At 45.4% G+C, this 15580-nt stretch overlaps 1 protein-coding gene across 1 annotated transcript in view; it reads left to right on the top strand.

Annotated features, from left to right (window-relative positions):
* Positions 1-15580, top strand: part of LOC146187340 (alpha-mannosidase 2C1-like) — a 56017-nt gene that overhangs the window by 15743 nt on the left and 24694 nt on the right. Inside the window, exons 9-14 of the mRNA XM_084607650.1 lie at positions 84-229; positions 2331-2719; positions 5656-5898; positions 8764-8990; positions 12117-12290; positions 13752-13862. Of these exons, the coding sequence (XP_084463776.1) occupies positions 84-229; positions 2331-2719; positions 5656-5898; positions 8764-8990; positions 12117-12290; positions 13752-13862 (1290 nt within the window). The remainder of the gene's footprint in view (positions 1-83; positions 230-2330; positions 2720-5655; positions 5899-8763; positions 8991-12116; positions 12291-13751; positions 13863-15580) is intronic.

Raw genomic sequence — 15580 nt, 5'->3', positions numbered from 1 at the left:
CTCTATAGTAGTCTTCAAGGAATGTTCTTTGCCCTCTTGAGCACCTGTAGAGTGCAATTTGTCATCATCCACCAACCAAACAGGTGCTGAAGTCTGTTACAAACCTGGAGGACAAAGGGAGGGTATCGCACAGCGTTCTTCTCTTTGGCCACGGAGACGGAGGTGGGGGTCCTACAGAAGGCATGCTTCGGCGTCGCGAAAGGCTGCAGGATGTCAATGGGCTTCCCAGGTGAGCTGTTCTTACCCCTGTCGTGCAGCTCTGGACCAACTGTAGGCAGAGGAGGAATGCTATGGAGGTTGAGTGTGAAAATTCATGTAGTAACGCGACAGCATTGAAGATTCTATCCTGCAGAAAATGTGATGGCATCAGCATTGTCGACATTCTGGCAGGACGTGGCTGGTAGGTGACATGGCCAAGCTCTGATTGATTGCTGGGTTGTGTGATGTCACGAGGCCACATAACTTGGCTGAGATGGTAGGTGATACCAACTCAGGCAGCTCGTTTGAGGTGGGTGAGTTGGGAATAGAGCCCTCGATCTGAGACCCTTGGGTCTTTATTCAGACACACTGCACCTAGGTCACGCAGGCACATTTGCACAGCTTGGTTAAAATGGGGCTTTATACCTGTGCCAGATGGTTTTAACACAGTGTGACAGCTTACAATTGTACACTAATGAGTATATGTGAGAGTAGTGGTTATGCAAGTAGCAGAGGACATGTAAGCAGACAAGCATCCGCATGGGCAGCTGTAGATGAAAGCCATTGAAGCTGGTGTGCCATACTGGTAAATCCAGAGCTTGAGTGCTCAAAAACATTTACGCTAGTTTATAGGAAGGAAAGGTGCACTATCCATCAACCACTCAGCGGACACCTGAACCACACGAAGGGAAGAAGGGGGGAGTGAAAGGAGAAAAAAAAAAGTGCCGCAATGAAGGCCTCCAGAATAAATTAGGCCAACTAGGGATCTTTAACATGCACTGACATAGCATAGCACGCAGACGCATTTGCGTTTGCCTCCATCGAAATACGGCCAGGTTTGTATCCCGGTTCAGTAGGCGCTTGACTACTGAACCGGAGTACCTGGATTCGAATGCAACAGTGGTGGCAGCGGCATTTCCCAATTTTTTTTCTAGGAACTTGAAGTGGTTAAAGTTAACATGAAGCCCATAACTACAGAGTGTCTCGCATATAACACCATTGCCGCCCCTGGGGTGTCTTAGAATGCATCGTGAAACCGCGCTAAAATACAAGGGACAAGGAAGAAGGCAGCAGGATGACAGGTCCCTTGTCTTCTTGTGCGGTTTCATGATGCATGATGCATTCCAATACTAGTCACCAACTAGCCTGCCTCTCACTATTATACTCACTATTATTATTAAGGGGAGGGGGGGGGGGCATTTTCTTGATGCATTATATCCTTATTTCTTATGTGCTCTGGAAGTCAGTCACAGCACAGGGTAGCCAGAAATTTACATATTGTTCAGAACAGATGGGCCAGTAGTATGTGTCTTCATGTATCTAAAAGCATATTTTCGTGAATGCATCGAGCTCGGTATCCTTTATGACCGTGCTGTTGTGCGAAAGCAACTGTAGCACATGCTTGCAAGCTCTCACATTGGTCCCTAAGTAAGAGTGTACACAACAGGCACCAAGCAGCAATGGGGGGCAAAAGCCACTTCACAATGCTGTCATAAAGCCAGCAGTATGCAGCACCTTGTTCAAAATGTGACCTTTGGTTTTGCCATCTAACCAGCTGAAATGATGGTAATAAGTAGTAATAAGCGAGAGGAACAAGAGAGCCATGTAAGATTAGTTTGCGAGAGGAACAAGAGAGCCATTAGGCATAGGGGAGAAGGTGCAGGTTTATTTCCGCATTTTTCCTTGCTCCACGGGAGACATGAACAGGTTCCATCATGAACTGCTCAGCAACCTTGTGATAACTCATGAAATTCTAAGCATTTCACTTAAATCTTAGTCATGTTGCAGCTGCTGTGTCGGCTGGGAAAAGTGCAAATTTGAGCGTGGATGAGTGTCTGCAGCAAGGCGCATGAAGTCCACCTCTGTTTTATTATATAGTTGCTTAAAATTTTATCATGGTCGCTTAATTTGGCTATTAATTTAGTTTTCTATTCAACGTTTCTATGCAACCTTTCTTACTATACACGGTGGCATCTTAGAGTCTTCTGTGTATGCTAATTTTCTCTTATTTGCAACTGCTCTTTGGTCTTCCTGTTATGATCCACTGCAGGCACTGTTTAAGAATTCAACAATCATGCAAATCAGATAAGGAGTGAGAGAGAGAGCTAAGAATCAGTGTATGCTCTTTGCAGGGTGACCCTGTCCACTCCCGATGCTTTCTTTTCGGGTTTGGAAGCAGAGTCACGCAACCTGTGCCGCTGGACGGGTGAGCTGTTCCTGGAACTGCACAACGCAACCTACACCACGCATGCGCGAACCAAGCAGCTGAACCGCCTGTGCGAGCAGGCATTGAGGGATGCGGAGATGGTCTGTGCAGTGGTGTTTGCCCTCGCGCCCAAGGAGGCCCCTTACCCCAGTCAGGAGTTTGAGGCTTGCTGGAAGGATGTGCTGCTGAACCAGTTCCACGATGTTCTGCCAGGGAGCTGCATCGCTGAGGCACGAGACGATGCTGAGAAGATCAACACCCGAGTGCTCGAGCGGGTCCGACAGCTCAGCGACGGTGCTTTGGAGAAGCTCTTTGGTGAGTTGAGACAAGTGTGTCTGAAAACCGTTAGGCTCATTCTTGTTTGAGTGAAGCTGCAGTCATGTACTTAGTAGTAGGCTTACTGTATGGCCAATCTGAGGTGGAAATTCAGCAATTCGTAAAGGGTATGCTTCGTTACCCTTACAGTAAAAGGGTAGGGGTAGTGTGCCATGAGGCGTGCATCATCTTCGTGTGCCTCAATGGAATGAAAACGAGATGCTGGATTGCCTTGCTAGGCTTTGTCTCTTTGCATTTGCTCCATAAGCAGTCTTTACCTGCCTGACATTCCACCATACTGCTTCTCAAGTCACTTCTCTTTGTCCTCTTCACTGGTCTTGTTGACTTTGTGCTAGTAGATCATGCTACCATTTCTGCTTGCCACTTGGGTCTTATTCCTTTCAGACGTCATTGTTTGTTCACATTGAACGGAAATATTTTGCCAGCTAAATCGTAATTTCAGGCTCTGAAAAAAGACAACTTGTTAGCTTTCCAAGGTAAAATACCAGCAAATAATTTTTTGCAAGGATATGAAAATTTTCATACAAAGCATCATAATTGATGGAAACAGCAACATAGAAAAGTCATGACTTATCATGTCGTGTTTCTATTCTATTTCTATTTGGAAGGTGCATATTAGGCTTCAGATTGTGAGAAAAAAAGTATATATATATACATATAGTGCGTTACAGCTTTCGCATGGTGTGAAGCATAGCAGATGTCAATTAACTTGAAAAAACTGTACTAATGAGAATCACTCAGAAAAAGAAAGTCTTACCCTTCGATTATTGTATTAACGGCATGACACTAACTGAAGTGACAGAATATAAATATCTAGGGCTCTGGGTCAGTAACAATCTTAGTTGGAATAAACATGTTGATCTGATAACGTGTAACGCTTTCCGTAAACTCTTTTTCTAGAGACGGGCATTGCGGTTGTCTACCCCATCTGTACGCCTGCTTGCTTACAAATCTATTTTCTGCCTACCTTAGATTATGCTTCAATCATTTGGGACCCGTTCACACAAACTAACATGAATAAATTAGAGAAAGTTCAAAAGAGGGTGGCACGATACATATATAACAATTACCGGCGTACATCAGTAACACACGTTTTAATTCAAGCTGGCCTTCCGACAATAACTGAGCGAAATCGTTGTGCACGACTTAAATTTCTATACCAATTAATTAAAAGACACTACAGATCAGAACTCACCGATTTGCTTGTTTTTTCGTCCGGATACGCAACCCGACAACGACACCAGCTAACTTTAATTCCTTTTCGCGTTCGAAATAACTGCTTTAAATACTCATTCCTTCCACGAACTATTTCCGATTGGAATGACCTCACTAACAATGAAGTGCTGCAGCCATCACTGACGTTGTTCTCGCAACATATCACCTAGTTTCTTTTTATTGAATTTGTTATTTCACTGCTGTGTTGTCTATGTTTGGTTTTATTCCTAATTGTGCAGAAGAGCTTCAACTTGCACTGTAATTGTTTATTTTTGCCTGTTTTGTTAAACTGCTTAGTTTGTATTCCCACCCTGCTAAAATCCCAACACTGGGATTGCAGTATTGAGAGAGAGAACAACTTTTATTTAAAATGCCTGCAGAATCGGTTAGGCTCCCTCCAAGGAGGGAGCACAAGCTTTTACCGTGACGTGGCCACTACGTCAGTCTCGTGCGTTGTGCTCCTTAAGGTCTAATAAATAAATAAATAAATAATTTGGCCTTGCTTGCGTGCTTATCCCTCCAAATGCACTTTTCAATCTTTAGGCAGACCAACGATTCGCATGCATTTTTTTCCCTCTCAGAGAAAAAATTTATTGAAGCATAAGCAAATGTTTGTTTTAAAGGAACTATGTAAATAGTTTGAGTGAACGTGGAAAGTGTGCGAACAATCGTCATTCCATCGGTCATTACCGCAACGAAAAACGTTTTTAAGCTAGCCTCACTAACATTGAAGATGTAAACAATACAAAATGATGCTTCATCTTGCCCTCCTCAACTCAACACACTTGTAACATGCACGAAAAAGACTTGAGAGCACTGCACAGATCTGCGTTGGTGAATTGCGAAAGCATGTGCATTGTCTGCTGTTTAGTAGCTCCTAGAGTGTCATGACTCAAAACTTTTGTGAGTCGTGATTAGACACTAGTCATGGTCATGACTGATTGACTTATACAAGTCATGGACTCCATACTCATGCACATTGGATCTCTGATCTGACTGACTCATGACTAAACTAGAATGACTTGCATGACATGCCTAGGTACCACTTGTCATTAAATAGACATTCACAACTACCAGCCTCATATTAATGCGACGTCATATCACACGTTACATTTTTCTTTCATGTTTTGCTTCCAGTTTTTGCGCCCCTGTTTTGTGGACACGTTTTTTCAAACATAGTCAAGTAAAGGTTTTGCCTTAATAAAGAAAACGGGCTGTGATAGAGTCCCACTGCACCCCATTTTGCCCGTGGCGCTTGGGCACGCCCAGTGAGAGCGCCATGGTCGATGCCAACGGGGAGAGGTGGCTGACTATGTGTGCTAGGAGTTCATCCAAACCGATTGTGAGCGATCGTGAGGATGAACTTAAAAAAATTAACTTAAATAATAAATAAAGAAATTGCATAACATCACGTCAGTGCTGAATGTTAGCCCTATCAAAGCACGATCGCCTGCTCCTGGTTGGCTGCTGCATGTGCTAATGACATAGAATGCTTCTTATGCGAGGGCTAAATTAGGTAGTGGGTGTCATCATAAGTGATGGTTGAAGGCCCCATTCGGTAAAGTCACGTGGGGCTATTTGGGAAAGGGCACAATTTTTGAAGGAAGAGGTACTCTGTTAGTCCAAGAGAAAAGGGTAAAACTGTGGGCCCTCTTTTCTTAACTGTGGGCCCTCTTTTCTTTCTTGTTTTGTGCACACAGGGGCCTGTGATGATTACACGTCTGGTGACCTGGTGTTTGTGAACAGCCTGCCCTGGAGCCGGTCAGAGATTGTTCAGGTTCCGTGGAACCGGGATGAGCTCTCCAAACGGTGCTGGATTGAGGGTGTGGACGACAATGCCATGCAGCAGGCCGAGCACGGCACGCTGGTCTCACTGGTTGCCGCACCTGCAGGATACAAGGTCCTGCGGGGGATTTCGTCCCACAAGGTGTCCGTCCTGGCTGGTGGGTTTTTCACTGCTGAAGGATGAGGCTGCTCTCATTTTATTTTCCCTTATGTCACTGAATTTTGTGCTAATGCACAATGCACAGCTGCCAATGCAACAATAAATACAAATCAGTGTTTTCATGTCAATAATTGCAGAAATGCTCCCCTGGCTGTAAACAGAACTTTTGCAAGTTATTAAAACAGCTAAAAAACAAATCAAAGGCAGATATCATTGCCAGCTGCTTTGCACTCAAAACGCACTTTAAGAACAGTTTTTTTATGAATATCCCTGAGAATAGAGGACATCCCTCTTTACTTCCAGACAGTGATCAGAAATTCCTTTTAGTTCTTTGCATAAAAATTTCAAGTAAGAAAAAATTTCAGGTGCAACTTCTCAGCAATCAAGTACCTTTTGCAGGGCCAGGAGGAGTCATATTATCTGATTTTCTCTAAAAACAAGCGTCACTAAACTTTAAGGAAATTACGAAAAAGTTCAACATAGTATCATACAGTAAGTTGATTTATAGAATTTGAAAGTAGATAGATTTTCTTTTTTGTGACCTACAAGCACAAATTCTGTGCACCCACTCTATCTGTATGTTTTTATACTCTATCCCATAACTAACTTGCAGCACTGTATAATCTAGAGATCTCCTCAGCTGACCAGGAGAGTATATTAAGCGTGTTCCTCCACGCCTTGTCGTCTACACATCGTCTGCTTGCAGCACATGCAGATATGATTGGAGAAGAATATGAACAGACTCTGTCTACATGCTGAACACTGAAAGACATCAGGTTGTTTTAAAATAGCATTTTGTGTCACGTGCTGTTTGTCACATTTGCACGTTTAACTCAGTACGCAAACGAAGAATCAGTAAAAACTACGTCGTCTGGTGGCGTCATCTGGCTTTTAGCAGTGAAATCATTTTTATCAGTCACCCTACATTTCCCTGCTCGGGCAGTTTTACTAAGTATATTCACATGGCTAGCACTTCAGCAAGTGTCTAAAGCTGTGCTGTCAACATAGGTCAGTGTGCAAAAAAAGCTATCACTGGAGGTCTGTTAGAGATGCTGTGCTTGTAAGGGTGCAGTGGGCGGTTTTGTCGAGCAGGACCTTGTTAATTTAACCCCTATTAATTCTGAAAGCTGTATAACATGAACTGCTGTGGCCTGTCTTGCCAATGCTATGTAATTCTATAGCTTCAAATACCAGACTCTTTCACTGGTTAATTTGAAAGAATTCCAAAGGAGGCTGCATCCATATGCGGCCAACACCGCAAATGATCATCAAATTATCCCTCCTCAAATGGGAATTGCATGCCACAGAGATGTACTCACAATGGCAGCCGTGATAAAAAATTATCATTTTCAGGAAAAGGGCTTGGTTTCGGTGTGGCACGGTAGTTTTGGTTTCACTTTTCTGACCTTTGTGCCAACCTGCAGCAGTGGCAGCTACTTCCCTGCTCATCAATGCCTGAATTGAGCCTAACTGCCGTCCATTTTAGTTGTGGATTAGCACCCCTGTGCGTTTTCGTCATTTTTACGCTTCGTTGACATGGAAACACGCTGCCTGGACGAGGGAAAAATGCACGGAGCCAATTGGGACTCATATGTTTTTATCTTGTTAATATGTGCAGAAACATCTGTTCGGGACTGTAGAGACTTCGTTCTCAAGTCTCTACTGTCCTGAACAGATGTTTCATTTTCCTGCTCTTCGAGTACATGCTGCTATAGGTATGCAATTAGGAAGTGCAAATGACTAAAATGACGGCCCTTTTATTTTTTTTTGTGGTTTCATGTTTACAGTGCGAAGTCGTCTAGTTGATGCACCTTAAAATTTTCTGTATTGTGTGAATGGCTGTGACGAAAACTTTCTGCAGCTTGTGCCGCATAGAAAGTTGCATTCGATAGCTTTTAGCCAGTTGGGTGCTGACATGTAACAGTGGTTTGTGGGATATGAACAGTTGTAGTGGAAGTTCTGTCATTTATCTATGAGAGGCCATCAAATGCATCATAGACAAATAGACATGTCAGGTTGAACCTCATTATTTCAAGTATAATTGTGGCCAGTTGCTCCAAAAGTTATATCTAATACATCTTTGCTTGCCTTTTATTATGTGCTAATACAGATTATATGGGATTTTTCGTGTGTCTTTCCCCTTCGTAACAGGTGGGCAGTAAAAGCTGTAGCCAAGTCCTGACTGTGGTGGTGTCTGCCCCATGACATCACCAACATCATCTGACTCGTTAGCCTTTCCAGTTCTCGATGGCATTTTATTGTCCCCACAGCCCTTTCACCCTGCTATGGCACATCACTGTCTACTGTATTGTCTCCTTGCAGTTGTGTGAAAGTGAAATCTAGCACCTGTAGACCCATCTCCATCTCCAGTCCAGACACTGCACACGCAACATCCGCATTGTCCTTGCCATCGATCTGCCTATGCCATTTCTTTGTAGCATGTTTCTTTCTTTTTATAATATCTTCGTCTTTGCAATTTGTTATTATGGATGGCTTGCTTTGTTGACACTATTGCTCGGGAACCGAAGTGTCCGTGTTAACATGGCCCAACTGAACTGCATATGAACAGTTGATGCCCATTTATTTTTGATGTCTTGTCTAAGTGGCAGCAGTGACCTCACAGTTCACCCAAATGCAAGCTTTGTGCACCAGCAATCATGCTGGAGGCCGTTATTGAGCATAGCAGTGCTGGAAAGTGTAGCCTCTCTAACGTGGCTTGCTTGGCATAAAAATACACCGACTCGTGAGCTGGAAATATAACTTGCCTGCACCTGCATTTTCTTCTCTTGTTCTATCTTACACAAGAAAAGGAGCATTGTTTTGGCCCTGGAGATTGTTTTTGCGATGCCCTTGTTCTGTGCAGTGGAGACTGTTCCCGGCGTGATTCGGCTGCGGAACCAGTTTCTGGAGGCCCGACTGAACAGCCAGTGTGAGCTGTCCTCGCTCAAGCTCCTGGGAGGCTCCAAGGAGTTTGTGGCCCCTGACAAAATGGCCAATGTGTTCGTCATGTTTGATGACGTCCCCCTCTACTGGGATGCATGGGATGTCATGGACTACCACCTAGAGACACGGAAACCGGCTGTCAAACAGGTACAATGTGACACAGTTCTCAGCTGCGTTCATGTCTAAGCAGTTCAAGGGAACTGCTAGTAATATCTTTTTTTGCTTGTTTTGACAAAAACTTGTTGCATTAAAATTAACTATGTTATGCCACGAAACTCGACGTAGAAGTTATGCGTTGGCAATATTATGTCAGTAGTTGTTCCTGCATTGGAGTAAATTAAAAAAAGTAACAATATTAAAATGATTACTGCATAACTACAGTTAGCAAATTAGGGCGAATTTTGAATAACAAAGATAAATTAGGGCTATGCACAAAATTTAGACATACAGTGAAAGCTCGTTAATTCACAACTCGTTAATTCGAAATTTTGGATAATTCGAAATAGTCATCGTGGTCCGGTCCACAGTGCATAGAAGTCTATGCGCGTAACAGCTCGTTAATTCACTCAAAAATTGGCGCCGCCACCCATAATTCGAACTGCGCGCCGCCAAGCGGCGCTGTTAAAAACCATCGTTGGAAGCTTTCACGGCAGAACGATAGATGGCACAACCATCGGGGCGCCGCTAGGGTGCTGGAACAAGTACTAAACAGTCTTTCCTGCTGCGACTCCTTCGAGGAACGACGTTTTAGTGTTATCGACCACGGTTTCGTGTTGCATTTCGTGAGCCCTCGTTTTGCACGCCGCTTGTTGTGAGCTTGTGTCCGCGAGATGTGTTCGCGTGGGAAATACTGTGCCAAGACGGTGAAGGAGAAAGTGGCTATTTTACGCGAGGTGAATGAACGGAAGGCCAGCAAAGTGAAAATCGCGAAAAAGCACGGGATTCCACCAAGCACGTTGTCGACGTACGTCCGAAATAGGAAGGCCATCGAGGATGCCTATGAAGCCGAAGATTTCGCCAGCAACAGAAAAAGGCTTCGGTTAGCAAAGTATCCGGAAATTGAGACCGCTGTGATCACGTGGGTGAAAGAAATGAGAAGCGCTGACATTCCACTGAGCGGCCCAATTACCATGGCGAAGGCGGCCGATTTCGCCCTGCGCTTGAATGTGGAAGATTTTGTCGCCTCCGAAGGATGGTTTCACCGTTTTAGAGACAGACATAATCTTGTCTTCCGGGTGTTGTCTGGAGAAGCCAAAGAAGTGGATGCAGAAACTTGTGCCACGTGGCGAAGCGGTGCTCTGCAGCAGTACTTAGAAAGCTACTCGGCACATGATATATTCAATGCTGATGAGACGGCTTTGTTTTATAAGCTCCAGCCCGACAGAACAGTAACATTTAAAGGGGACAGCTGCGCTGGCGGCAAGCGAAGCAAAGAGCGGATTACTGTTCTGGTCGCCGCTAATATGACCGGGACGGAGAAGGTCCCTCTTTTTGTTGTCGGCAAGGCACATAAGCCTAGATATTTCAAGAACATTAGGACGCTGCCGACGGAATACTCCGCCAACAGCAAGGCGTAGATGACGGGCGAATTGTTTAAAAAATGGCTCTTGAAATTCGATCGGAGGATGGAGCTAGGGAAGCGTCAAGTTCTCCTCATTGTGGATAACTGCTCGGCACACAAAGTCGACGCCGAGCTGAAAGCCACAAGGCTCGTCTTTTTGCCAACCAACACGACTGCGGCCTTGCAGCCGATGGATCAGGGGGTGATCAGAAACATCAAATGTTTCTATAGGCACCACATGATCGAGCGCATGACTTTGTGCACTGGAAACCAGAAGACCAGCACCATCACATTGCTCACAGCAATGCACATGTTGGTGCGTGCATGGGAGCAGGTCACGCCGTCCACAATTGCAAACTGCTTCCACCACTGTGCTTTGCTGCCGGAAGTATGAAAGAAAGTGGCGACGATGGGAGTCCGGAGCCTCTGCCTGCGGCTGTGCGTGCTGTGCTGCAGGACGTCAGTTTTGATGATTACGTTGGAGTAGACAGCGATGCAGCAGTGTGCGGTGCCCTAAGTGATGAGGACATTGTCGCTGAAATTGTTGGGGAGCAGTCTGTCCCAGAAGAGGCAGAAGACGAGGACCACGACGAGGAGCAAGAGCCCGTGCGTCCATCCGCGGCAGAAGTTATGGGAGCGCTGAATGTCGCGCGCCTTTTCTTCAGCTTTGAAGAGGGGGAAGAAGACTCCCTGCGTCGCATTCGCATGCTAGAAGACCGAGTGAGTACGGTAGCCCTCAGAGAGAAGAAGCAGAAAATGATAACAGACTTTTTTGCTAAATAAATGTTTTTCGTGCCCTCCGGGCATCAAACGCCTTCATTTTTGCTCACTTTCATTAGTTCGAATTTTGGTTAATTTGAACTGGCCTGGCGGCCCCGTGGAATTCGAATTAACGAGCTTTTACTGTATACAGTGTTTGTAGTAAGGAAGTGAATGACTCATTGTCATCCACCTAAGCTAAAACTAAACAACCCTAAAGCTGTAAAGCTGTCTCATAAACTTCATAATTAAAGAAAAATTCGTCTTGGTCCGGGGTTTAAACCCTGGACCCTGGACAACAGTGTATGAATTTCAAAATTTTGAACTTTTCCATCACCACCCAGAGTAGCAATATATAATTACAGAAATGTTTGGTTGCTAGCTGTCTGGAATTAGGTTTTCCCGGTGGCTTACCTTTCTACGGGCCTCTTGTGTCACTGATGGCAGAGACATTGCTCTGCTTTGATGAATATATTGGAAAAGGTTGTTTCTGTAGGAGTCTGGGGAGTGAATATTCTTCTTAAAGTGTAAACAAAAAACTAATATCCAGTTTTTGCTGTTTGTGTTACTACATGGCATGCCCATAATTAGAGGCTTTATTCAGGTTACATTAACATAGTCGACTTGTTGTTTTGAGCAGTGCGTAGGTATCTGTTCATAATTATAAATTGACTACACACCTGCTATCTGGTGTATATACCTTTGACCAAGGTTTTACAAAAAACAATGCCAGTGTTTGCAAATTACCATGAAATTACTGAAGCAGCTAGTGTGTCCCTGTTGTGAGCCATGACACTTCTATGTGTCTCATGAAAGAAGTCTTCTTAAGATAATTGAGCAATCATCCTTTTGACCTTGGACAGTGTGGGTTGTGAACCAGAGCTTGTCCCAAGGGGGTCCTGTACACGCAGTGTTTGTGTCAATGTGCCAGCTGCAGCCATCCCTTTGTCCAGTTGCTTGAGGCGGCCACCATCTTGGAGCAAGGCCCCCTGCAGGCAGCAGTCAGGGTGAAGTTCGCCGTGGGAAGCCGTAGTGTCGTCACGCAGACAGTCATCATTGACGCTGTCCACCCTTACCTCAAGTTTGACACACAGGTGGAGTGGAGGGAAGATCACAAGTTCCTCAAGGTAATCTCACATGAGATTCCTAGCTAACATTTGGAATATATGTGCTATGGGAGCTACAAGAATGCTAAAATGTGACCTCAGAGCTGTGACCCTTAGCCCCACGGTGCGATGAGTCAGCACTATGGCAGGCATGAGCCAGAGGGGACAAACACGAGCAGTCTACTCAAAGTAAAATTTACCGTAAAAATCCGCATACTACTATATACTATGAGGATGTTTTCCTGATTTTACCATGTCAGATTTCTGCCTTGCATTTGCAGTCAGTCTTGCATTGGTCTCTTTTGGCAGACATAATTTGTGCATGGGCCCTGGCCGGGTGGTGCTGTGGTTACGGCACTCGACTAATGTTCCCAAGGATGCAGGATCGAATCCCGGCCTCGGCAGCCACTTTTCTATGAAGGCAAAAAGCAGGGCGCCCGTATGCTCCAGGCGGTTGAAATTTCTGAAGTCCTCCACAACGGTGTCTCTCATAGCCTGAGTTGATTTGGGACGTTAAACCCCACAAGCCAAACCAAACCATAATTTTTGCATGGCTGCCTGGCAAAAGACAGGAAGGCCTCAGGAGAAATGTGCTCTCCCTGTCTGTGGAAAGGAGTCCCCTCCAGTCCTTAAGAGGAAAGTCTCTGGGGCAGCTGTGCAGGGGATGAGAAAGATGGCAGCATGTACCCCTCCACCGAGCACCTCCTAAACAAGACACACGTAACACATTGCATTGCAGGATAATTGTGTGCTCATTACCATGGGACAGAGAATTTGTGTTGCCCCCCCCCCCCCCCCCCCTTCCCTCGATGCCTGGATAAATAAATAGAAAGAAGGGGAAGATGCATTGCAGAATATGCATGTGTGTTTATGTGCATCCATGCGTGGCATTTTGCTCTCTAGACAGTTGAAGGAAGTGCAATGTTTTAGAGGTGGGTTGGTTGTGTTCTCACCTCAATTCAGGCATGCCTCAATGTTCTCTTCTCCATTTTCCTTTTGTTTCTGCACACTCATTTTGCATGCATATGGAGTTTGTCAGCCCTCCTTTACAAGCTTTTAAGGTTCTTTCCTGAGGCTAAAAAAGAAATTGTGAGAACCAATGGTTTTCAGGAATTCCTCACTGCGGGGTGTTGTTGAAGTGGGGCTACAATTTTATTTAGCGCTGGCTGGGAAGAACACTCCCCTAGACTCTAAGGATGCTACAAACCCAGGAGCTGCGACTACGCCCACCAAATGCTTCCCCTTGCATGGCCACCATCAGGATTTCAAGTCGTGTATACACACCACAAGCACTGAGCTTATTTCTGGGGCTCCAACTAATTTGGTCTGCTTTGGATTATGCACATTTGGGCCAAAATGAATACTCTTTGCCATAGTGTGAGATTTGTATTGCTGTGAGATTCTGCTGTAATGCTCAGAGTGCAAGAAATGCCGCGAAAGATGAGTAGCGCATTGCCATGTGTGCTTGTTTTGTTTTCCCAGGTGGAGTTCCCGGTTAACATCCTATCCCGGCAGGCCACGTACGAGGTTCAGTTTGGACACGTGGAGAGGCCGACGCATTTCAATACCTCCTGGGACTGGGCAAAGTTTGAGGTACGCACTTGACCAGTGACGGGCATGTCGGGATGGTGGCAGTTTGGTTGGGCTTCAAAACAGCCCAAGCATAATGCACAGCATGAAGACATGTACAGTATTCAAGTGGCCATTGACTGTCAATCATATAGTATGTCACATCTTTCTAAACAATGATGTCATGGGCAGAGCGTACCTAACTGGTGTTCACACTGAGCAGCATAGTGAGGTCTGTATGAAGGCAAATGGGGTAGGGGAACAGTGATAGTCAGGTGGGCAAAGGAGTCCATTAAGTTTCCAGAGCTTAAGTCCTATGTGTTCTCTCCTTATCCATCTGTTTTTCATTCATTTGCTGCGAGTTCTTCCTTTTGTCATCGCCTACCTCTTCATGCTGTATATGACGACATCAATCCTAAGTACAGATATGTTATGATGCTCGAAGTAACATGCCCGAAGAGATGCAAAATAGTCCATAAGTATTTAAACAATAGACAGCTAGGCAGATAGCACGAGTGCTTTGGATTTATATGGACGCTGCATGGTGACTATGGAAAGGTTAATGTAAAGGGCTAATTCAGCTCCTGATGCATCAGATTTGAATAAGGCCTCTCATTCCTGCCAGCACTGCTGGCTGAGGCTTCTAAAACTTTTGTTCATGTTGCAGAAGACTAGCCCAAATTAACAAAGGTCAACAATTTTCACAGTCAGCTCCTCCTTATCAGCCAGTCTGTATAGAACTACCAGTATGTCACATGCATGATAGACAACTTGCACTTAAAGGGGTCATGCAATGCCTAAAATGGGGTAAAGCAAATCGGTCGAGAGATAGGTACTCCCTCAAAAGTCAATTCACTGCAAGAATTTATTAGCTAGCTTCATTAACATCAGAGATATCGGCGATTAAAAATGACGCTCCTCCTCGCTCCCCTCAACTCAACACTCGGAGACACCAGAAAAAAAAACGAAGAAAACAGCTCGGGAACTCCGCCCCGCTAGCCCCGCCCACGAAGCGTCATCGGGTGACGCTCGGTTCTCAGACTTCCGGTCGTCGCGCCTGTTTTCCCGGAGCGTCGCCCATGCATTCACGGTCTCTGCCTTTCCCGTCCCGTCTGCGTTTGCATAGCTTTCAACAGTTTCAACCTTGTCTGCTGTCTTCCTCGGCCGCCGGTTTCTTCAGTTTCTTGACCTCTCGGAATTGTATGCGACAGCAGCCCGAACGACTTGGGTCGTTCGCGAGCGCATACCTGCAGGTGGGAAGCTGCTGTCCACACATACCGGTGGCCGCCGCGGAGGGAGCACTTTCCTTCCTATCCCTGTCCCATTCAGCGCAAATTAGCGTGCACTCCTGCCGAGCACGACTTTCTACAAGACCGCTTTCTTCTCTCGCGCTGCCTGGGTCAGTCTCTTTGGTACCGTCTTCTGCAGTTTGACCCACAGCGGCCGGTGACCCCTCGCGGAGTTGACGCGATAGCATCGACTTTGCATGGATGCTGGCAGACGATCTAGCGTGCGAGTTGCCCGCATGCAAACATATGTCGTCGTCGCTTTTAGTCCGGAGCTGCTTTCATTATGGTCGGCGAGAGGTATCTCTTGTGCATAAGGAATGGAATGTACCGTATTTACTCGCATAATGATCGCACTTTTTTTTTAAAATACTGACGCAAATTTCGGGGTGCGATCATTACGCGGGGTAAATTTTCTACAAAAAAAATTTTTGAGCACCGAAAACGCAAACAAGT

Source organism: Amblyomma maculatum, chromosome 6 (assembly GCF_055883805.1).
Source record: "Amblyomma maculatum isolate TAMU_Amacu chromosome 6, ASM5588380v1, whole genome shotgun sequence".
Classification (NCBI taxonomy): domain Eukaryota; kingdom Metazoa; phylum Arthropoda; class Arachnida; order Ixodida; family Ixodidae; genus Amblyomma; species Amblyomma maculatum.
This window is presented reverse-complemented; position numbering and strand designations above follow the sequence as displayed.